At 54.9% G+C, this 22,152-nt stretch overlaps 1 protein-coding gene and 1 pseudogene across 8 annotated transcripts; one reads left to right on the top strand and one right to left on the bottom strand.

Moving 5' to 3' along the window:
• Positions 1-1,004: 1,004 nt before the first annotated feature.
• Adcy6 (adenylate cyclase 6) lies at positions 1,005-22,076 on the top strand. 8 transcript variants are annotated; one of them, XM_087555802.1, is made up of 22 exons: positions 1,005-1,063; positions 7,181-8,039; positions 10,758-10,907; positions 11,253-11,374; positions 11,470-11,581; positions 11,712-11,839; positions 12,725-12,883; positions 12,978-13,119; positions 13,243-13,371; positions 13,620-13,645; positions 13,848-13,995; positions 14,239-14,336; positions 14,628-14,715; positions 14,861-14,977; positions 15,249-15,407; positions 15,687-15,865; positions 16,833-16,868; positions 16,952-17,081; positions 17,386-17,649; positions 18,400-18,604; positions 19,296-19,420; positions 19,615-21,639. In XM_087555802.1, the coding sequence occupies exons 2-22, from the start codon at positions 7,182-7,184 to the stop codon at positions 19,738-19,740; spliced, it is 3,501 nt and encodes a 1,166-aa protein (XP_087411928.1). In that variant the 5' UTR covers positions 1,005-1,063; position 7,181; the 3' UTR covers positions 19,741-21,639.
• Positions 6,387-6,881, bottom strand: Cst3-ps1 (cystatin C, pseudogene 1; annotated as a pseudogene).
• Positions 22,077-22,152: the final 76 nt, after the last annotated feature.

Here is a 22,152-nt window from a genome sequence, read left to right as displayed (position 1 = left end):
CGTTGTTTCAAAAGGGGAGCCTTGGGGTCCTCCTGATTCTGGTGGGATGGAAATCTAGATCACAATAGAGCAATGGCTGCACGAAGAAAGAGAGAAGTCAGGCAGAGATCCCAAACGTCACCGCGCAGCCCAACCAGCTGAGAACCGTACAAGGCAGAATAGACTACAGCTGTGTCCTCATTAAAAAGAAATATGTATTTTAATTCGTCTTTGTGAGCGTTCCAGTGCTTTGGGGGCCAGAAGAGGGTGTCCAGCTCCGCAGAAGTAGAACTGGAGTAAGTGCTGGGAGCCAAACTCAGGTTCTCAGGGCCTTGAGGGTTGACTTGTCTCGGGCTCCTTGCTTTCTCATCTCAAACATTACAACCAGCGCTTTCCTGTCTGAACTTGAGATGCCTGGGAGAAAGGTCAGGAGGATCATACCCATTTTAGGGATGAGGCTCGAGACAGTAAGGAATGTTTTATCCACAGTAATTTTGTTTGTTATTGAGACAGCGTTTCTCTGTGTAGCCCTGGCTGTCCGGACCGCTCTATGTAAATCAGGCTGTCCTCGAACTCCTAGGCGCGTGTGCCATTATGCGAGGCATCCACAGCCTTTGTGATAGACGTTGGATTAGGGATTAGGTCAAGGACCTTTTCCTCACCACAAATGTTGACCTGAGTTTAGGAAGAACAAAGGAGACCCTAGATCAGATCTGGGGTGGTTTGGACAGTTGAGTCCTGAAGGACAAGGCTGTAGGGGAGCTCGCCTGAGCCTCAGGCCCCGCGGGGCGAGACAGGACTGGCAGGTGGGGCTGCAGCTACTGGTCTGGCTGAGGATTGGGGAGGGGACTCAAGGCAAGTTTAAACCAGATTTACAGCCCGGGAATGAGCCCTTCTCTCCCTTCTGGTTCCACCACTCTACCCCTCAAAGGGTTAAAGTAGCTTTCACATGATTTTCCCATCTCCCAGGTAACTTGGGCAGCTGCTTGCGAGGGAAATAAATAAACATCCCGGAACAATTTTTCAGTTCATGAACCTGGCAATGCACCCCAGCCCCCCACATCAAAGGAGCACAACCCTTTGGGTAAAAGGTGCCGGGGGAGGGACTTTGCCAGTTGGCAGGTGCGGGGGAAGGGCTGCCCCTGAGAGCGTGGGGCCAGAGGGCGGCACCAAGAATGCCCCTGCCCGTGGCCCGATCCGGTTCTGGGCGCAGCAGGTTTGCGTCGGGCCCGGCGCCCCAGAGGGTTGGGGAAGCGGAAAGAAGTGGGGTGCGGGCGAGCGGGTGCCAGGCGCACACACCTGGCGCCTTGTGGAATGAAATCTTAATTAATTATTAAACTCAGCTCCCGCCGGGGCCGCGGTGGAGAGGGAGGGCGAGCGGGCACGGTGGGGGCTGGGGCCGGGAGGAAGGTGGGGTGAGGAGGGGGCGCAGGGCACCCCGACAGGAAGGAAGCTGACCCTCTGGGCGGGGCGGGCATCTTCGCCACCAGCGGGTGGCTTCGCCAGCCTCCGTGGACCCCCCGGGTGAGGGTGGAGGGCACCCTGCAGGATGCCGCCCTGGGTGGAGGCTGGAGTGCGGGCGGGCGGGCAGGCGAGCGGGCGGGCGGGCGCACCGACCCTCCCGCGGGGTCTGAAGCCCAGAACAGTGGCCGCTTGTTTAGCGGAGACCCGAGAGGACCCGACGGACAGGGGAGGGGGCGTGCGGGACTCTGGCCTCGCTCACCCGACCGGGGCCCGGGAAGGGGAGTGGGCAGCTTTGCCCCCGCCTCTGGGAGGGGGAGGGGGTGCCCAGACAAAAGGAGCTTGTGCCTTTAAGGCGGGGAGTCCGGGAGCCGGCGGGGAGGGGACTTCTGGATCCGGGGTAGAGGGCGGCTGCGCTGGACAACAAGGGAGGGGGCGAGGGCCGGAGGCTCTGCCGCGCGGCCGGCGGGCGGGCGGGCGGGACAGCGGGGAGGCGCGGGCACGGAGCAGGACGGCGGGACGGCCGGCCCTCCGGGCCGGAGCCCGCGAGCGCGGTGGGGCGGCGGCCCCGGGCAGGCGCCGACCCTTGGCAGGTGAGCATGGGGGAGCGGGCTGCTGCGAGCACAGCGGAGTCCCCAACAGTTGCGGGGCGCCTGGGAAGTGCTGGAGGACGTGGGGAACCCGGGCTCCACGGGCCGGGCTGGAGGCTTCCACCCTCGCTCCACGCCAAGAGCTTTCCTTCCTGCACTCCCCAGAGTTTTCAGGCTTGCCCAGAGAAGGGGAGAAGGCGTGCACGAGGGGAGGGGATGCCCCCAGAGGTTGGCATCGGGGATGTGGGGGTGAGTTTGGAGTGTTGAGGCTGTGCTGAAGAGGAGAAGCCCCTTCCCTGCCCTCACCCTGAACCTTTGGAATGAAAGGGTAGTGTCAGTGCCTACTTCCCCGAGGCCTGTTGCGGGGTGGGCAGGGGTGGGGTGGGGTGTGGGCAGACTTTATTCAGAGTAGGCCCAGCGGCCTGACTGAAAAAAACAGAGATGAGATTAGGCAGTGTGAGAGTCTTGCCGTACCTGGGTCTTCCCACAGTATCTCTGAAGCCAGAGGGCCTGGTGGGGTGTTGGAGCTGGCCGGTTGTGGGAACCCTTTTTGGTCCTTAGGGGAGAACCAGGGTGTGAGAAGGCTGTGTTGAATCTATAGAAACAGACCAGGGGAAGTTCTTCTACCTCTGGAAAGGCCTGGAAATTCAGAGGGCTGGGTTTCAGCATCGGGAGTGAGTTTTGGGCTTCCCCCTGGGCATAGTCTTCTGTGTGAACTTTCTGAAGACTTTTAAATCATTTTGCCAACAAGGCCAGAGGCAGATAGACCCTGGGGATGAGGTGGCTAGAGGTGGCCAGAAGAGGGTTGGGCAAAGTAGTGGGCAGAGCCATTCCTGAGGCCAAGCCTTGACTTCCAGACCCTGGTCTCAGGCGGAAAGGATCAGGATTTGGGAGGGACTTGAGGTCTGGGCCTGGGACTATGGCACTTGGGGCTAAGTGGACATGAGTTGGTTGTGGGAGCTGATTGTGTATGCAATAGCACATCTGTGAGAGAGACCAAAGGACCCAGGGGAGGAGGGGGTCAAGAGGCATGGGACTCAAGAGCCTGAAGGCAGAAAAGAGATGTGGTGTGCACTTTTGGAATTCGTGGTGAGGGGTTCCCGAACAGGGAGGTTTGGGGAGCGTATAGAGAAGTTTTGTGGCTTGGAACAATGCCTTCTGTTCTCCTGCTCTAGGAGTCTGTCATAGAGGAGGCCTGCGAGTCCTCTAGGGTGGGCAGCGCCTGAATGTTTGTAGCTGGTTGACCAGTTACAGAGCTATCCCCTTGGGGAGTCAGAGTGTTCTTGAAGGGTCATATGTTTCCCTGATAGTCTGCCCCTTCCTCTGTGGGTATGAGCCAGATGCAAGAGATGTGCTTCCAGGGGACTGGGAACATGGCCAAAAACAGGTCCTTTGGGAACAGAGATCTGGGCCAGTGGTGGTGGTGGGGAGATAAGAACAGGGAAGGGGACTGGAGAATGGGAGGAGACGGAAGGGAAATGTCATGGTGTGTGGGGTGCGTTGGGGAGGGGTGTGTGACATAGTGGGACACTGCACTCTGCAGCCCTGGAGACTGACAGCAGGGGACATAGGACCTGATAGGCAGGCATCTGACTGGCTGGAGGGATACAAGGTCTCGCTCATGACTGTTGTCTTTCCATCTCTTGGACCCTGACAGAGGTTTGCCTTCAAAGGTTCGTATGGTGGGAGAAGTAATGTCCACAGTGTGTAGCACGGCAGGGTGTGTGAGAAAGAGAGAGTCTCTCCTCAGAACCATTGCCCTCTGGTTCTTCAGGGGAGGAGACTGGCGTGAGGTGGCAGGTAGATAGCTTGTCTCAGCTGGGTGACAAATCACTTTAAGATCTGAAACCTGATCTTGTGCCAAAGATCATACTTCCAATGAAGTGTTGTGAAGAGCCAGGCTTTCTCTGGTGACCTTTTCCAAATGCCAGCCTGACCTGAAACCTTGTACTTCTGATCTGTCCTTCAAGATGGTGCTGTTGGTGTTAAAGAAGTTGAAGGGCAGGCTGCCCCGTGGATGTAGAAGGGACGCTGGCAGAGCGTGGCTGAGGGAGAAGTAGAGACGGAGTATAAGAAAGGTCCTTCCAGACTTTCCCTCTGCTTTGGCTCCCTCCGGCAGTTGCTTGGAGTATCTTCGTGCATCCCTCCTTAGCTCTGGCTCTGTGGCCACCTGGGGCAGGTGCTGTGTAAGCTTCTCTAGTTCCCTAGTGAGTACAAATGTCAGTGCTGCCAGCTCAGCAGGTGTAAGGGGCCCCTCAGGGTACAGGAGTTTGGTCCTGGTGGTGGCGTCATGATGACAGAAATGGCTTTCGTGTTCTCAACCTGGGCTCAGCCAGGAGACTGTGGTAAGGTAGTTGTCATGGAGTCATCCACCCAGTCCAAGGCTTGTCTTTTCTGAAAATTTAGGATCTAAGACCGATTTGGTTGTCTTGGGTCTATGTCCTGGTGAGCCATGGAAAACTGCTCTGGATGTTAGCTTTCTGTTTTCCTCTCTTAAATCTGTTCCCTGGGCGGACACAGGACAAGCTTCACAGGCCTTTGGTGAAGAAGAGGTGAAGTTAGGTCTGTGAAAAGATACTGGAGGTTTACGACACAGAGAAAATATAGCTAACGTCTGGCCATTCCTCCGCTCAGCAAACACTGAGGAGCGGGGTACACCGCAGTGCACAACAAAACGCCCAAATCGTTTGGCTTTACCGAGTTGGCATTCCAGTTAGGAGCGGCGACAACGGACAAATAAGCAAAAGGAAAATTGTAGAACAGCAGTCGCTGATAAGAGCTGCGGAGAGAGAAAAATTATAAACCGGGGAGGGAGATACGGAACCCCAGGAAAGGGAGTTGCTATTTTAAAAGGCTGGTAAGAGAGGAGCGCTGATAAGGGACTTGGGCTGTGACCTAAAGGAGCTTCTGTTCCAGTTGGGAACAGCAAGTACCAGGGTGCCAGCCCGGGCTGAGCTGCGTACTGGGGAACACCAGACACACTGATGTGATAGGTACGATAAGGAAGACGAGGGACCAGGACTGTCACTGTTAGCAGTTATTTGTTGTGGACTGCCCTATGGCATCCATACCCTTGAGCTTCCTTCTGGACACTCCGCCCATCTCTTTATGTGTGGCACTAAGCATGGAACCTGACGCCTTGTCTTGTGCATTCTAAACAGGCATTCTACTACCGAACTGCGCTCCCCTCCTCCCTTCCTCCTTATCTCTTGCCCTTGTGTTTATTGAGCACCTACTGTTAGCCCCGATAGCTTTGGAGATGAAATGCTGACAAAAATATAATTTCTACCGGCACAAAGCTCATAGTCCTAGGGACGGAGGCATTTGTTAAACAGGGAATGATTGAATTATAAAGGCGGTAGGTACCGGGGAGGAAATGAACAGAGGTTAAACTGGACCAAACTTAGTCTTCGGGGTGGGGCTGGGAAATTTTCCGTGAGGAAGTAACTCTTGAACTGTGACCTGTGGGAGAAATTGAATTTAGTTTGCTGGAGAGAGAGGGAGAGGGAGAAGGAGAGGAAGGGGATATAGAAAGAATCCCGTTTGTATAGAGGTCACCGATGATTGACAGTTCACAGAAGAACATATTTCATTGACACGATTTATTTGGCTTGTGTGTGGTGTGTTTTTGTTTTGTTTTGTTTTGTTTGAGACAGGGTTTCTCTGTGTAGCCCTGGCTGTTCTGGAACTTGCTCTGTAGACCAGGCTGGCCTTAAACCCAGAGATTTGCCTGTCTCCACCTCTGGAGTGCTAGGATTAAAGGAGTGTGTCATCACCGCTTGGCTTTAGTGCGCAGTATTATAAAATGTATATTAATTATCAAAATTTCAAAATTGAGAGATGTCACATCGAAGTCCAAGGTTTTCTTTGGCTTCTACTGAAAAAATAAAAAGTAGAAGTTCACACCCCACTGGGGCCCCAATGACACCAGGCAACTGCTGCTAGGTGGCCCTCATGTCTCAAGTCAAGCTTAGAATCTTGGTTCTTTTGTTTTTAATTTTTAAAAACACACTTTTTATGTGCATTGGTGTTTTTGCATTCATGCATGTTTGTGTGAAACCCCCTGGAACTGGAGCCATAAACAGTTGTAAGTTGTGCCATGCTGGTGCTGGGAATTGAACCAGGGTCCTTTGGAAGTACAACTTGCGCTCCTAACCACTTCGCTGTCTCTCCAGCCCCCAGAGTCTTAGTTCTTTCTTTCTTTCTTTTTTTTAATTTTTTAATTGAGCAAGAGCAAGGTATGACAGGTACTGCAAGGAGAAGAGTGGAACCAGGGGACAGCTGCCTGCAGCAGCTTCCTTACTGTCTCCTGGTGGGAACACCCTGGAGATGCCCTCCAGAGCTGGAGCACCCTTCTCAGAGATTAAACACTACAGGGAAGGGGAACAAATAAGGGACCTTTGGCATGGTCCTATGAGACTCAGCTCTTAGACATTTTTGCAGCTGGATTTTGTCAGGGTGTGTGTGCCTTTCCAGGGCACGCTGTAGATCTGGAAGGAGCAGAGTGCCTTCCTCATCAGATGGGGCTGGTCGTGGAAAGGACAGTTAGTCAAATTTGGCTGGGACTTGGTACATGTAGTTCGGCCCATCTCCACATCCAAATAATAGTTTATTCCAGCCACAAGCTGCTTACGAGCTCTCACCACCTGTACGGCGCGGCTGTGGTATGCATCTTTGCTGCCCTTGTACTGCTTACTGCGAAGTCCAACGCTCGCTGCACGCCCTCCTCGCTGGCATCTGCCTCCTGCGGAGCTCCCAACAATCGCGGGGGTGGCCTGGAGGTTCCGGCCCAGGCCACCGCCAGGACGGCCAGCAGTAGCATCAAGGAGCGCAGCGGGCTGGCCATGGTTTGGCAGGACAAAGCTCCAACAGTACTCTGAGGCGGTGCAGAGGAGAGGACCGCTTTAGTTCTTTCACTTACATGGTTATTGTGGCTTTTCCACGTTTCTATGTCTGTCCCAGTTCCTTACCTGTTGAGAGGGGATGCAGCCCCCCCCCCCCCCGCCACCCCGCACCTCCCCCCAAGGCGGTTTTATCAAGATGGTGGGAATGAAGAACAGAGCTGTACAAAGCGCAAGTGTCACAAGCTACTGTGGTGGCTGCGGCCACGCAGTGGTATTAATACCTTTCCCTACCTCTCCTCCCCGCAGCATGTCATGGTTTAGCGGCCTCCTGGTTCCCAAAGTGGATGAACGGAAAACAGCCTGGGGCGAACGCAATGGACAGAAGCGCCCACGCCAGGCGACCCGAGCCCGTGGCTTCTGCGCGCCCCGCTACATGAGCTGCCTCAAGAATGTGGAGCCACCCAGCCCCACTCCTGCAGCTCGCACTCGGTGCCCCTGGCAGGATGAAGCCTTCATCAGGAGGGCTGGCCCGGGAAGGGGTGTGGAGCTGGGGCTGCGGTCAGTGGCCTTGGGTTTTGATGACACTGAGGTGACCACACCGATGGGGACAGCTGAAGTGGCACCCGACACATCGCCTCGAAGCGGTCCGTCCTGCTGGCACCGGCTAGCGCAGGTGTTCCAGTCTAAGCAGTTCCGCTCCGCCAAGCTGGAGCGTCTGTACCAGCGGTACTTCTTCCAGATGAACCAGAGCAGCCTCACGCTGCTCATGGCGGTGCTTGTGCTCCTCATGGCTGTACTGTTGACCTTCCACGCCGCGCCTGCCCTGCCTCAGCCTGCTTATGTGGCCCTGCTGACCTGTGCCTCCGTCCTTTTTGTGGTACTCATGGTAGTGTGTAACCGACATAGCTTCCGCCAGGACTCCATGTGGGTAGTGAGCTATGTGGTTCTGGGCATCCTAGCAGCCGTGCAAGTCGGGGGTGCCCTGGCAGCCAACCCACGCAGCCCCTCAGCAGGCCTTTGGTGCCCCGTGTTCTTCGTCTACATCACCTACACACTTCTTCCCATTCGTATGCGAGCGGCCGTGCTCAGTGGCCTGGGTCTTTCCACCCTGCATTTGATTTTGGCCTGGCATCTCAACAATGGTGACCCCTTCCTTTGGAAGCAGGTAGGTGCTGTGGGGTGAGAACGGGAAGGGGACGGGCCCAGGGAAGGACATGGTATAGGCATGTCTAGATATATCAGGCCAGGTTTCAGGGGCTAGCCTCCGTTTGGGACTTGAGTCAGTGGGCATCGCTAAGGATCAGGTCTGTAGACCATTACAGACCAGTCTTCAGCTCTGTGGCCTAGGTGGATTGACATGCTGAGGGGCGGGTCTCTCTGACCGCTTGTTAACCTCTGAGACTGAAGTCCTGTCCTTGCCCCTGAGAAGCAGCCAGAAGCAGCTATAGGGAGTTCTGTGAAGCTTCCCTAAGCAAGGCCTCTCTCCTCCTTGTCAGAAGCTGTGGTTTGTAACCCACCATGGCCTCATAAACAGAGAGAAAGTTGCTTGGGGCTCCTAGGGTGAGGAGCTGGGTGCTCTGGCGGAACAGAGCAAACCTTTTAAAAGTAACTTTATAGCTACTTTGTTGCAGACCTCTTAAAGGGCCAGACCCTCCTGTGCTAGTTCCTAAGTTCTCTTCTTGGCTGCCTTCGAAGGGGGGGGGGGTTTGGGGTGAACTGTTCTTCTTGGGGAGAAGACACTCAGGAGTGGTGTCTCCCTTCCCCCCCTCTGTCAGACTTGCCAGAAGGTGGGTGTGTGGCTCTTCCCTGCTCTCTGCTGGCGTGGTGCCCAGGGCCCAGCCCTGTGCCTGATGGGGGAGGCTGAACTAGGGAGGCTAGAGCTGCCAGCCTCCTACCTCCCTAGGGTGCCTGGCTTCAGTGTTACCCTGCAGGGTCTCCACATTCCTGCGATGACGGTAGAGAAGATTGTGCAGCCAGCTGCGCTCATCTGCAGGGCTCTGGCTGCCCATTCAGCATCTGGGAACTGAAAACAAACTCATGTGCCCACTAGGGCCTGGGCGTTTGTGCATGGAGCAGGGCTCATAGCCTCCTTGGGCAATCCCTTCCCAGCTCCAGCTTCACTGTGTCCTTAGGAGGAAGTTTTTCCTGATGCACTCGCTGAGACACCCTGAGCAGTGACTAGGCCAGGGTGGCCCCCAGAGCGTTGGCATCCATTTTTTCTCACGGTAGATAGGGATGAGTGTGGTTATTTCAGTCCTTCATCCCTCTTCCTCTTCCCTCCGCTGTGACTCACATTTTCCTCTTGGGCTCCTGGGGCCAGGAAGGGAAGTTGCCTGGATTACCCCCCGCCCCCCCTACTGGGGGCTATTCTTAGAAGCCCCCAAGGGAGATAGAGTGCCCCCTCTTCACCCCTGCTGCTGGGAGGGAAGCTCTGTGTAGGTTTTCTGGAAGCTTCGAAGACTGGGAAGGGCATCTGAAGGCCAGTCCTAGGGGGTCAGGGCTGGAGTTAGGAGCTAGGAGTCAGCCAGACCTCGGTTTACACAGAGGAATCAAAGATTGTCCAGTCCAAGTCTGCAGGCCTAGTTCTGGTTCAGGGCAGTTGGTGAGCCTTCCCTCCTTTCTCCATAACCATAGCCCTGCCCCATTCAGCTTGGGTGGAGTCCCAGTGCCAGTTAACCCCTGAGTCTCCAGCAACACTGAAGTGGGCTTGCCTCAGACTTGTTCTCTAGTCAGTTCTAGTGACCGTGGTTTGGGACTGGCTATGCGAAGGGTGGGGGCTTAGGCATGGGGTCCTGCAGAGGTATGTGTGTAAGAGTTGGGAGAAGGGGAGAGAGAGGGAGGAGGAAAAGGAGGGGAGAGGAGAGGAGGAGAATTGTATCTTGTGGTAGGGGTGGCCATGTAGTCTTTCTATTAGTAGAACCGTTAGATGCCAAGGAGCGGGCCTCTGAGCCTGGCTTTCAAGAGCTAGAATCCCCAAAGAAAGAACTTTCGGAAACCTGGATTGTGCTAGATAGTGGAACTAGGACAAAGGCTTTGGAATCTGATTGACCAGGATTCAAATCTCCCGCCAACCACAACCAACCCCGCGTGATCTCGGGCAAGCTATGGGGCTCTCGAGTCACTGGGGTGTGAAGTGGGGTACTGTTACCTGGCTCATAGTTGTAAGAAGTTCATCGGTCAATATGTGGGACAGATCCCCCTGGGTGGTAGACGTTGCAGGTGGCCAGCACACTGGTTACTGGCATAACAGCAGTAACATTAGCTTGGGAATCTAAGCAAAGGATCACTGCCTAGTGAGTTTAAGGCAGGCTTGGTTACATAGCGAGACCCTGTCTCAAAAATTCAACCAGTTGAACCCCACAACCCAACAGCGTCATTCTGCTATTGCAGGGCGGCAGCCAGAGGCTTTAGAGAGATTAGTCCTCCTGTTTGGGTTGTAGATGAGTAAGGGGACACCTTGACAGAGGAAGCCACTTGTCCTGGTTCACTTGGAAGAGGATGGGAAGCTCAGATCTGCTCTGTAAGGAGGACCACACACAGAAGGAACTTTTGTCTTTTGTTAGGGGTGTCTGTGGGGCAGGAGCTTATAGGGTACCAGGGTTGGGCCCATGACCTGTGTGGCTCTGGTTGGGGTTCCTGCTCTTGAAGCTGTGAAAAGCTCATCTTTCTGGCCACAGAACGATCTAGGCAGGCTGGGATCTGTCGGGGGGGGGGGGGGGACGGACAGAGAATCCTGAGGATGGTACAGCTCGGGGACAAACAGAGTGCAGGATTTCATTTCCGGCTCACAAGCTGTCCCCAGAGAGCTGGTGTTCGAGAGAGCTGGTATGCGTGTGTGCTGGGCTGGTGGTCACTCATCCACCTCTGCCACCCTCCCCAACAGCTCGGTGCTAACGTGGTGCTCTTCCTGTGCACCAATGCCATCGGTGTCTGCACGCACTACCCCGCTGAAGTGTCTCAGCGCCAAGCCTTTCAGGAGACCCGTGGTTACATCCAGGCCCGGCTGCACTTGCAGCATGAGAATCGACAGCAGGTGGGGCCCACTTCCCTTGGCTAAGGCTTCCCTTCACCCTCAGTACCTTGTGGGTTAGACCGCAGTGTGTGAATGGTCCCCAAGGACTGTGCATGGCAAAAGCCCTCAGGGTCCTGTTCTGTTCAGGGGTGGGAGGGACAGTGCAGGGGTGCATTGGGGGGTTGAGTGGAGGTCACTCAGAGATGGCTAGGATGGATGACTTCCGAGGGCAGGGTTAGGCAGTGTCAAGTCAAGGGTCCAAAAGGGAAGGGTGGCGGAGGTACGGGAGGGCTCTGGGGATGTGAAAGGAACGAGAAGAATCCAAATGGAAAGCAGAGAGGATAGTGGCTGGAACCACTGGTCTAGGAACGGCTGCTGCTGTCGGTGTTGCCCCAGCATGTTGCCATGGAAATGAAAGAGGATATCAACACAAAAAAGGAAGACATGATGTTCCACAAGATTTACATCCAGAAGCATGACAATGTCAGGTAGGACGGGGTAGGGATGCTGCCAGGAGGGTTGCAGGGTGCCAAGGAGTCCTCGAGGGCTACCAGGCCCCTCTCTCTCCTGCCGTTATCCACAGCATCCTGTTTGCCGACATCGAGGGCTTCACCAGCCTGGCCTCCCAGTGCACTGCCCAGGAACTGGTCATGACCTTGAATGAGCTCTTTGCCCGGTTCGACAAGCTGGCTGCGGTGAGGGGCCTGGGGCTTAGAGGTGGTGACCATACAGTCTGTCGTTGTCGTGGTGGTGGGCGGGAGGGGTGGGGGCATTGAAGGTGCTGGGTGAGGAGAGTCAGGTGATCTCCCACCTCTCTCCCTTTAGGAGAATCACTGTCTGAGGATCAAGATCTTAGGAGACTGTTACTACTGTGTGTCGGGGCTGCCGGAGGCCCGGGCAGACCATGCCCACTGCTGTGTGGAGATGGGGGTAGACATGATCGAGGCCATCTCGTAAGCAGTACCCCTTCCCAGGCTATCGGGACTGTGGGTGCCGGGGCTGTCGGAACTGTGGGTGCCCGGGTGGCTCCTACTCTGACGTGTCTTTGGGACTTTTCTCTGCTCTAAGTAGCTCTTTATCTGAGATGCATTCATCACTGGGGAGGGAGTGGGACTGCCTCCAGTCTGTGTGGAGACCCCTGTCCCCCTCCCAGCCCCAGCCTGCTGGAGGGTGCAGGCTGGAGGGTACAGGCTGGAGGGTGCAGGCTGGAGGCTGCAGGTTGCAGGGTGCAGGCTGGAGGGTGCAGACTGCAGAGTGTAGACTGCAGGGTGCAGGCTAGAAGGTGCAGGAAGCTGGGGCAGTAGGGGTTTGTGGCTGCAGAGAATGCCAGAGAGCAGGACAGTGGCAGCCCCTGCTGGACATAGTTCTCAAACCTTTGTTCTTGAGTCCCTGGTGACTTCCTCCTCCTGTCTGTCTTTGCCTGCATTGCTTGGATTCTTTTTTTAAGTATATTCATTTCTTTAACTCTGTGTGTGTCTGTGTGTGTCTGTGTATGTGTCTGTCTGTGTGTGTGTGTCTGTGTGTGTCTGTGTCTCTGTGTCTCTGTGTATGTGTGTGTGTGTCTGTGTATGTGTCTGTGTGTGTCTGTGTGTGTATGTCTGTGTGTCTGTGTCTCTGTGTGTGTCTGTGTGTGCACCTGCCATAGTGTATACATTGTGCTCAGGATAACTCGGAGCTGGTTTCTTTCTACTGTATGGGTCCCAGGAATGATCAGACTTAGGTAATGAAGTTTGGTAGCAAAGGCCTTTATCACCGAGCCATCCCGCTGGCCTCACTTTGGTTCTTGGCTAGAGGATCAGAAGGCAGCTTGGGGCTGATCTAGAGCTCCATCTTCTCAGGCTGGTGCGTGAGGTAACGGGTGTAAATGTGAACATGCGCGTGGGCATCCACAGCGGGCGTGTACACTGCGGTGTCCTTGGTCTGCGGAAATGGCAGTTTGATGTCTGGTCCAACGATGTGACCCTGGCCAACCACATGGAGGCGGGGGGCCGGGCCGGGTAAGTGAAAGGAAGAGTCCGGTTGGTTGTAGGGGTTGAGTGGATAGGAGGGTGGGTGGGAGAACCAGGGTCTTAACCTCCTGGCCCCTTACAGCCGCATCCACATCACTCGGGCCACACTGCAGTACCTGAACGGGGACTATGAGGTGGAGCCAGGCCGTGGCGGTGAGCGCAACGCGTACCTCAAGGAGCAGTGCATTGAGACCTTCCTCATACTAGGAGCCAGCCAGAAACGGGTCAGGATCAGGGCAGGGCTGGCGAGAGGGGCGGGGGCGGGGGGGGGAGGAACAAATGGTGAAGTGCTAGCAAAAGCCTCCCTGGGGTTCCGCTTCTGAGCCTGTGCTCATGCTACCGAACAGAAAGAGGAGAAGGCCATGCTGGTCAAGCTGCAGCGGACGCGGGCCAACTCCATGGAAGGACTGATGCCCCGCTGGGTTCCTGACCGTGCCTTCTCCCGGACCAAGGACTCTAAGGCATTCCGACAGATGGTGAGGGCCTCTCCATACCAGGACCTGGGGGCCTCACTTTTTGGTTTCCCTCAAAGTGTCCCCTCTCTTCCTGTAGCTGGCTTCTCCATTCCATGTATGTGTTTTAAGACTGGGAACAAAGGGAGTAGTGCCTTAGCTCTCCCCAAGTGTGTGTGGGGACCCTCTCAACCTGGTACTGAAACAGGAAGGTGCTGGAGGTGAAAGCGGTCAGTTCCTGTCCCCAGTCACATCTTCCTTTCTTTCTCCAGGGCATCGATGACTCTAGCAAAGAGAAGTAAGTTGGTCTACGGGACGGACGGGGTCACAGAGGGAGGGAGAAGGCATTGGCAGCCTGGGATGGGCTCAGTAAGAGGTGGGAAGGGCTCCACACGCACGGCTCACATAGCCTTTCTTGCTGCTGCCTGAACCCTGCCCGTCTCATCGCTTGTCCTGTGGCGTTAATCACGCACCCGGTAAAAACTGCGTCCCATTACCAGCCGGGGTGCCCAAGATGCTCTGAACCCTGAGGATGAGGTGGACGAGTTTCTGGGCCGAGCCATCGATGCCCGAAGCATCGACCAGCTGCGTAAGGACCATGTGCGCCGGTTCCTGCTCACCTTCCAGAGGGAGGATCTCGAGAAGAAGGTTTGGGGGATACAGGGCTAAAGAGCGAGGGCTGGGAGGAGGGAAGGCCTGGCTGGGAGACTGAACACAGGGACAGGAGGACGTGCGGGGATGGGGAGAGACCACAGCACAGGATGGACTTGCATATAAATTGGGCCAAGTGTTCTTCCCAAGGCCCCCGTACTGCCCCGTTCTTGCTATGACATGTCTGCCAGGGTAGGACCCAGGACCCAGCACCCAGCTCGGTCTCCTTTCTTCCCTCAGTATTCACGGAAAGTAGACCCTCGTTTCGGAGCCTACGTCGCCTGTGCCCTCCTGGTTTTCTGCTTCATCTGTTTCATCCAGTTCCTCGTATTCCCACAGTGAGTCTGTCCCCACATGCTGAGCATTCCTTTTTTTTTTTTTTTAATTTTATTAATTTATTTTACGTCTATAAGCACACTGTGGCTGTCCTCAGACACACCAGAAGAGGGCATCAGGTCCCATTACAGATGGTTGTGAGCCACCATGTGGTTGCTGGGATCTGAACTCAGGACCTCTGGAAGAGCCGAGCCATCTCTCCATTCCTAACACACATGCAAGCTGGCCTTGGATCTATCTCAGGGCCAGGACCAGGACACCCCACATTCCACTGATGTTTCCTTCTGCTCCAGCTCCGCCCTGATACTCGGGATTTATGCCGGGATCTTCCTTTTGCTGCTGGTCACCGTGCTCATCTGTGCTGTGTGCTCCTGTGGGTCTGTAAGTAGGGGACTTCCCTGAGGCTGTTGGTGAAGGAGGGGGTTCCCACGGGAAAGGTGGCCGTGCCTCTTGTCAGACCCTGTTCTTGGCTGGTCTCCCTCCTTCACCGACGCGGTCTCTAACTGTCTGTCTCTTACTGCCGCAGTTCTTCCCCAACGCCCTGCAGCGCCTGTCCCGCAGTATCGTCCGCTCACGGGTGCACAGCACGGCTGTTGGAGTCTTCTCGGTTCTGCTTGTGTTCATCTCTGCCATTGCCAACATGGTAACTCTCCCATGCCCTGTGCCAGGCACTCTCTGAGAACTGCAGCCTTTCTGAGGAGCTCCAGCCTCAGGGCAGCCTGCCGCCCCTGTGTTTGGGGGTGTGAGGGGGGGGAGGGGGAAGGTGTATGGGGAGGGGGAAGTGGGTATCTCTTGTTCTTAGTCTTTGTTTCCTCTTCCGTCATCCCTGAAGATTTTAGTCGAAGAAGTACCTCTGATGTTCCTCATAAACCTTTCCCTCACTGGTTATCCTGATTTGCACCCAATCTTTGCAGTTCACCTGCAGTCACACCCCACTGAGGACCTGTGCGGCCCGGATGCTGAACTTAACACCGTCCGATGTCACCGCCTGCCACCTACGACAGCTCAATTACTCTCTGGGACTGGAAGCTCCCCTGTGTGAGGGCACCGCACCCACCTGCAGCTTCCCTGAGGTGTCCGAGCAGTGTTCAGGCAGGGGGGTGTTGTTTTGGCACAGTTAGCGGCCCCTCTGTGCCAGGCCTAGTGACGGGTACCAGGGGAGCCTGGAACTCCCTGACTCCAGGGGCAACCGGGGCCCCTCCTGTAAAGCTGGGCATGGATTGAATAGGGAGCTGGGGCTTGAAGGTGTGGGGGGGAGGATAGTCAGGCAGGGGAGTAGGGTTCTTCCTGCTCTGGGTGCCCTGGTCTTTGCTGTCACCCAACGCTGCCTCTGCTGTCGCCCCTCCCTCCAGTACTTTGTCGGGAGTGTGCTGCTGAGTCTCTTGGCCAGCTCCGTCTTCCTCCACATCAGCAGCATTGGCAAGCTAGTTATGACCTTTGTCTTGGGGTTCATCTACTTGCTTCTGCTTTTGCTGGGTCCCCCAGCCACCATCTTTGACAACTATGATCTACTGCTTAGCGTCCATGGCTTGTAAGTTAATTCTCAGCCCCTTTTATCTCTCCGGGGTCTCCCTGATCCTTCTGGGCTGGCCTTTGGGATGTGCAACTCGCTTGTGGGGGAAAGGAAGGGAAGGAAGAGTTAGTTGCTGACATGTGACCTCAGTTACCCCAAAGAAATTCCAGTTGTGACAAAGTCCTGTGTTTTTAGGCTATCTTTTCTTCTCTTCTTTTCTTTTCTTTTCTTCTTTTCTTTTCTTTCTTTGGAGCCCCCACATTTGCTCAGTCCTTTCCCTACCCACTGGGTTGGGTTATTTTTAATTTTTTTAAATTATTATTTTATGTATTTATTTGTTTGTTTGTTTGTTAGTTTTTCCTGGCTAACAACCCTGGACCTCTCTCTGTAGACCAGGCTGGCCTGTAACTCACAGAGCTCTGCCTACCTCTGTTTGCTGAGGGTTCCACCCTCTGTTCGTAGGTCTTAGAGTTGTGTGGTGGCATAGCTTTGACTAAAAAGTTCTGGCCCTTTGGGATGCACATGTGGCCGTAGCTTGGGGTAGGAAGAATTAAGAATCTTCTGGGTTTGAGTCCTTGTTCCGCTTCCCATAAGCGTGGACAGGTGAGTTAGCCTCTCTGAGCTTGGGTTTCCTTGTTAGTAAACCCCAGCATCTCACGCTATCCATTACAGTGACAGACAGCCCCGAAGCCTTACAGCATACGCTAAACCTTTCAGAAACCGTAGTTAGAGCAGACCCGTTTCACTGACAGGGAAACTGAGGCTCAGAGAGTTATAAACGACTTGTCCTGGACCATTTAGCAGCCAGGGGAGGAGCTCGTAGCCGGGAAAGTTTTGATCTTTGCCCATACTGAGCTAATCTATGAGAGCAAAGGCTCTACCCACAGGCTTGGGTATCGGTTGGGCTCAGCAATGTAGTCTCTGTCTCCCCTCCAGTTTCCCTCCCAGCAGACAGCCTCCAATGACTTTTGTATCTTCCTGCCAGGGCTTCCTCCAATGAGACCTTCGATGGGCTGGACTGGTAAGTGGGGACCCCAGGGCAGAGAAGGATGAGGCTGGTAGAGATCTCCTTCAGACACCAGGCTTGTCTCTGATTCCTCTCAGCCCAGCCGTAGGGAGGGTAGCGCTCAAATACATGACCCCTGTGATTCTCCTCGTGTTCGCCCTGGCACTGTATCTACACGCACAACAGGTGGAATCTACCGCCCGCCTGGACTTCCTGTGGAAACTGCAGGTGACTTGGAGGGACCTCTATGGGAGGGAGAGGCTTCTGGGGGCAGAGCCCAGGCCAAGTCAGAAATGCATCTCTTGCTAACTGGCTAAGGCCAAGACTACCCAAGCCCACCCCGGGTCCATGCCTTTGTCCATCTCCTGTGTCCTGTCCTGTCTTGTACCTGCCTCCTTCGGTTCTCTTGCCTATCATCTAGGCCTCCTCCACCCATGCCTTTCTTCTTCCTCCACGTGGTCACCGTGATGCCTATTCTCTGGCCTCGGCTTTGTGAGTGTGGGGCAGTGGCTGATGGATGTGGTGCCCACAGGCCACAGGGGAGAAGGAGGAGATGGAGGAGTTGCAGGCCTACAACCGGCGGCTGCTGCATAACATCCTTCCCAAGGACGTGGCTGCCCACTTCCTGGCCCGGGAGCGCCGCAACGACGAGCTGTACTACCAATCCTGCGAGTGCGTGGCTGTCATGTTTGCCTCCATCGCCAACTTCTCTGAGTTCTATGTGGAACTGGAGGCGAACAATGAGGGCGTGGAGTGCCTGCGACTGCTCAATGAGATCATCGCGGACTTTGATGAGGTGCGTTCTGTTGTCGTCAGACGGGGCGGAGGGGCGATCTAGGGACTGAGGAAAGGAGCAGGCTTTGGATGGAAAAGCCAGGGATTAGACAGGGTGAGTGTCCCTCGCACGGTCAGGGACAGCGAGGGGGGTCAGCCTCAGTGGGGCAGGGTTGTCCTTGCCGAGGAGCAGAGGAGGACAGGAGGCTCTAGGACAGGGATGACGGATGACGGGATAGGTATCAGGTGATGTCATTGAAGAGGAACACGGTAGTCTGTGGGCAAATCGACGCCAGACCATGCAAGCAAGATTGTCTCTCAAAGAGCGGAAATGGGAGTATCCTGGACACCTGGGTCAAGGATGGGCTGTCCACTGTTCTGGGGGAACACTGCCCTCCCGCCACACACACACACACACACACACACACACACACACACACTCTCTCTCTCTCTCTCTCTCTCTCTCTCTCTCTCTCTCTCTCTCTCTCTCTCTCTGGGACACAGTTTCCCCAAACCATACCAGAATGTTTCTGCTACAGGGGACTATTACGGTTTGAACTTCTGAAGCTCTGTAGTCAGTTCCTCGCCTGGGGTCCTGCACTGCCTGTATCCTCGGTTTCTTAGACTGGCTTGCAGATAGCAATCGATCGGAAGGGGCTTACCCACTAAAATAATGGGGCTCTTGCAGGGAGGAGGGGCATGACAAGGAGTGAGCTTCGGAAAGATCTGGGTCTGGCTTGACCAATCGCCCCGCCCCTCCCGTGTTGTCCAGATCATCAGTGAGGAGAGGTTCCGGCAGCTGGAGAAGATCAAGACCATCGGTAGCACTTACATGGCCGCCTCCGGGCTAAATGCCAGCACCTATGACCAGGTCGGCCGCTCGCACATCACCGCCCTGGCAGACTACGCCATGCGGCTTATGGAGCAAATGAAACACATCAACGAACACTCTTTCAACAACTTCCAGATGAAGATCGGTGAGGGCCTGGGACTGTGGGTAAAGCTGAGTGTGTGGGTCGGGCAGAGTGAGTTCTCCATCAGGACTCCTGTGGGGTTTCTACCTCCCACCTTCCTGTCAAGTTTAATACTGAGGATAAAGACCGTTGAGTCTTCCACGGGCTGGGGCTTTGTCCCAGAGGTTTCGAGTACATTCTGAGTAGTGTATTCAAGGCCCCTCTATAAAATAAGGGGAGTGGCGCTCAGAGATGAAATGACTCAGAAGGTTAGAGAACTAGTAGGCAGGTTTGTCTAAAGGCCTGGTATCTAAGTGTGTGATATGTGTGGTCAGGCTCAAATGCTCTGGTGGAAGGCAGGCAGTGATTAAATAACATAACATCCAGGGTCTGCCTTGATTCCCCACAGCCATGCTTGCTTGTCCGTAAGTTGGGGCAGCAACGTGAGCAGCGAGTGCCCAGGGAAGTGATCAGGAGATGAGCCTCAATCCTCATCTGGATTCAAGGGAGCCAACTCAGCTCCCATGCCCAGTCCCACTTCCCAACCCCCGCCCCACCCCCACCCCACTTTTTTTCTTAAGCCACCAGAAGCATTGTCCCCTTTGATTTTTTTTCTTCCTCCTTTGGGTTCTTCTCAGGGTGCCAGGGGAGATGACTGTCTGGAGTGACCCTGGGACAGCCTAGCCTCAATCTCTTGCTATTGTCTGTACTTCAGGGTTGAACATGGGTCCGGTTGTAGCAGGTGTCATTGGGGCCCGGAAGCCACAGTATGACATCTGGGGAAACACGGTGAATGTTTCCAGCCGTATGGACAGCACAGGAGTTCCTGACCGAATACAGGTGAGGGGGACGTCTGTCACCAAGCTGGATGGGTGTTGAGGGCTTCCACTGGTCTCTGAACCTTTAGGGGAGCGGGGAGGGGTGCCTGTTTCCCATGGCTGTTGGGGTAGGGGTTAGCGGGGAGAGAACTCCTGGGCTTCTTATCAATACATCTAAGATCCCAGGCTAAGCAGGCTCCCCTCTCACTTCCCCAGGTGACCACGGATCTCTACCAGGTTCTAGCTGCCAAGGGCTACCAACTGGAGTGTCGAGGGGTGGTCAAGGTGAAGGGAAAGGGGGAGATGACCACCTACTTCCTCAATGGGGGCCCCAGCAGTTAGCAGAGCGCAGCAGTGGAAATTCAACCAAAGGGACCAAGGTGGGCACTGAGTGGACTTTTCTGCTCACTGGATGGAGCTGTGGCAGGGGGCTCTGAGCCTTCAGGTCTTGCTGACAGCAAAAGGGAACACCCCAGCAGGCTGTGCTTGGACCATATCCGTCTGCCTTCAGAGCAGCAAAGGAAGGGACGCCGAGAGGATTATTATCCAAGTGACTTTCTTAATCAGAGTAAGGCTGTTTGCTTTTTTTTTTCCCCCCCTTTGGACGCAGCTGAGAGCAGAGCCTCCTGTTTGAGAGTAAAATGGCAACTTACTCTGCCTACTGTTTCCCTGTCTGGGCGACAGGCTCAGGGCTGGGACCTTTCTTTCCCTATTTTTCCTGGGACTATTTTTGTACAAAGACTGGGGCAGGCATGAGGAATGCTTGCCTTCACTGGCCTGTGTCAGCAGCATTTGTCTTGGGCACTCCCAGTACCAGCCAAGTCTCCTTCCTAGCACAACAAGGCAGAGGAAGGAGGTGCTGTGGGACCTAGCTCTGACCAGATTTCAGGGGAATGTTTCCATTTGCCAAATCCTAGTCCCGTGATCTGTCCCCAAAGGGGAACAAAGGGACCTCTGACAGTGAAAATTTAGCCTCAATTCCTGCATGCTCCAGGGAAAGGGGCATCTGGCCTCACTGGTACTGTGAAAGTGACCAGCCAGGGTGCAAGCCTGGGTGTGAGGTCATCAGAAGAACAGGAACTGGATGTTCACCTGCAGGTGCCGAAGAGTGCACGCAGCCAGGGAGGAGGAGGAGGAGGAGGAGGAGGGGGAGGAGGCCACATTGACCTGAGGCCCCAGTGTGCCCAGGGTCAGCTCTCTTGGCCCATGTGCTCACTTGCTGTCTGCTGGCAGGGGGCATGGGCCATCTCTACCCCTTGTATTGCCAAATAGCGAAGGGTCAGGGTTCCAAGAAAGATAATCCTGACCCTAAACTTGGCCTCCTAAGTCTGGCACTAGGGAGGCCCTGTGTGTGTGTGTGTCTGTCTTTCTGTCTTTCTGTCTGTCTGTCTGTCTGTCTGTCTGTCTGTCTGAGGTCTCCATGTGTCCTTATGCTCCAGCTCCTCAGCTCTCCACTGGGGACTGCCTCTCCCCCATGGGCCTCTGTCTTCTGGTGTTAAGGCGGGGTTTCCTATGCCAAGGGATGGAGAGTAATTTCCAGGTTGCACAGGAGTGGGATGGGGTTTGGTAGCAAAATGAGAGTGGTCTGGGGAGAGGAGTCCTTTTTGTGCCAAATCCCTAAGTGCCATTTGAGGGGGGGGGCACATATGCAGTATGACTGTCCCCCTGCCTAGGGTGGGGACCCAAGCACCTGCTTAATCTCTAGTGTTCCTCGGACTTGAACTGTTGGAGGTTTGTGGGTAGAGGCTCAGGCATTTGCTGAATTCCTCAGCTTGTGTCTCGGGGGTGTGGTAATACTTTCTGACTGGGGTGGTGTGGGTCCCCTCTCAGAGGACCCAGATTTTGGTACTAAGGGGACGGAGCCTAGGAACTTGGAACTTGGTTGTCCCAAGCCTTTCTGCCTGAATCTAGCATGACTAGACTCTAGTCCTGGCTCCCAATCCTCGTGAGGCCCGCAAGGGTTGTACTCTGTCCTGTCTTACCCTTGTAGCCTCCTTGACTCTGGTCTGAATTAGCCTGGTGCCTTGATTTCTCTGCACCTATTTAAGCCAGAGGCGTTTCGCCTCGATTTTGACCAGCGATTGCTTTGTCTTAGATGCTGACAGGAAAGGCAGAGGAGTTTCAGGATGTATGGGAGGACCAGGCCAGTACTTTTGCCTTTCCTTAAGCCTTTGCCACCAGTTCTCTGCAGAGGCCTGGTTTCGGGCTTGGGACTACTTTCCTGGGACTCTCCATGTGCCACTCGATGGACCACTGGGCGCTTAATTAGCCAAGGCAGAAGAGAGGAGGATTATCTGGTCCAGGCAGAAGATCACCTCCCCGTCTCCCCCAGCCATATTCTATCCCTGGTTAGGAAGGGACTACTCGATGCCGATGGGGTGGGCGTGAGGTGTATAAACCAAAGCAGGGAGACCTCGGCTTTGGGAACTTTGTCTGCTTCTTACCAGGTGGGAGGGGCTTGTCTACACCCTGGCTCCCTGCACCACAGTGCCAGCCTGTCGTGTCCTCTGAGTTACCGTTGCCCCTCTCCTCACCAGTTGATGGAGGAGTCAGGGTACGGGAGGCCATGGGCTCTGGTTTTATAATGTAACCACTGTGGGAGTGGGGGAGGGCGACGTACCATGTATTTCAGTGAAATATTTAATATATTTAAATATCAATAAAATCAAACTCTTTGTAAAAAAAAAAAAAAAAAAGCCCTGTTCTCTGCAGCTGTTTGGGTGCAGGGTTGGGGGTCAGAAAGTGACAGAGTAA

This window comes from Rattus norvegicus, chromosome 7, assembly GCF_021556685.1.
Source record: "Rattus norvegicus strain SHRSP/BbbUtx chromosome 7, alternate assembly SHRSP_T2T, whole genome shotgun sequence".
NCBI lineage: Eukaryota > Metazoa > Chordata > Mammalia > Rodentia > Muridae > Rattus > Rattus norvegicus.
Note: the sequence above shows the minus strand (reverse complement) of the source record. Positions and strands in the feature narration are given on the sequence as shown.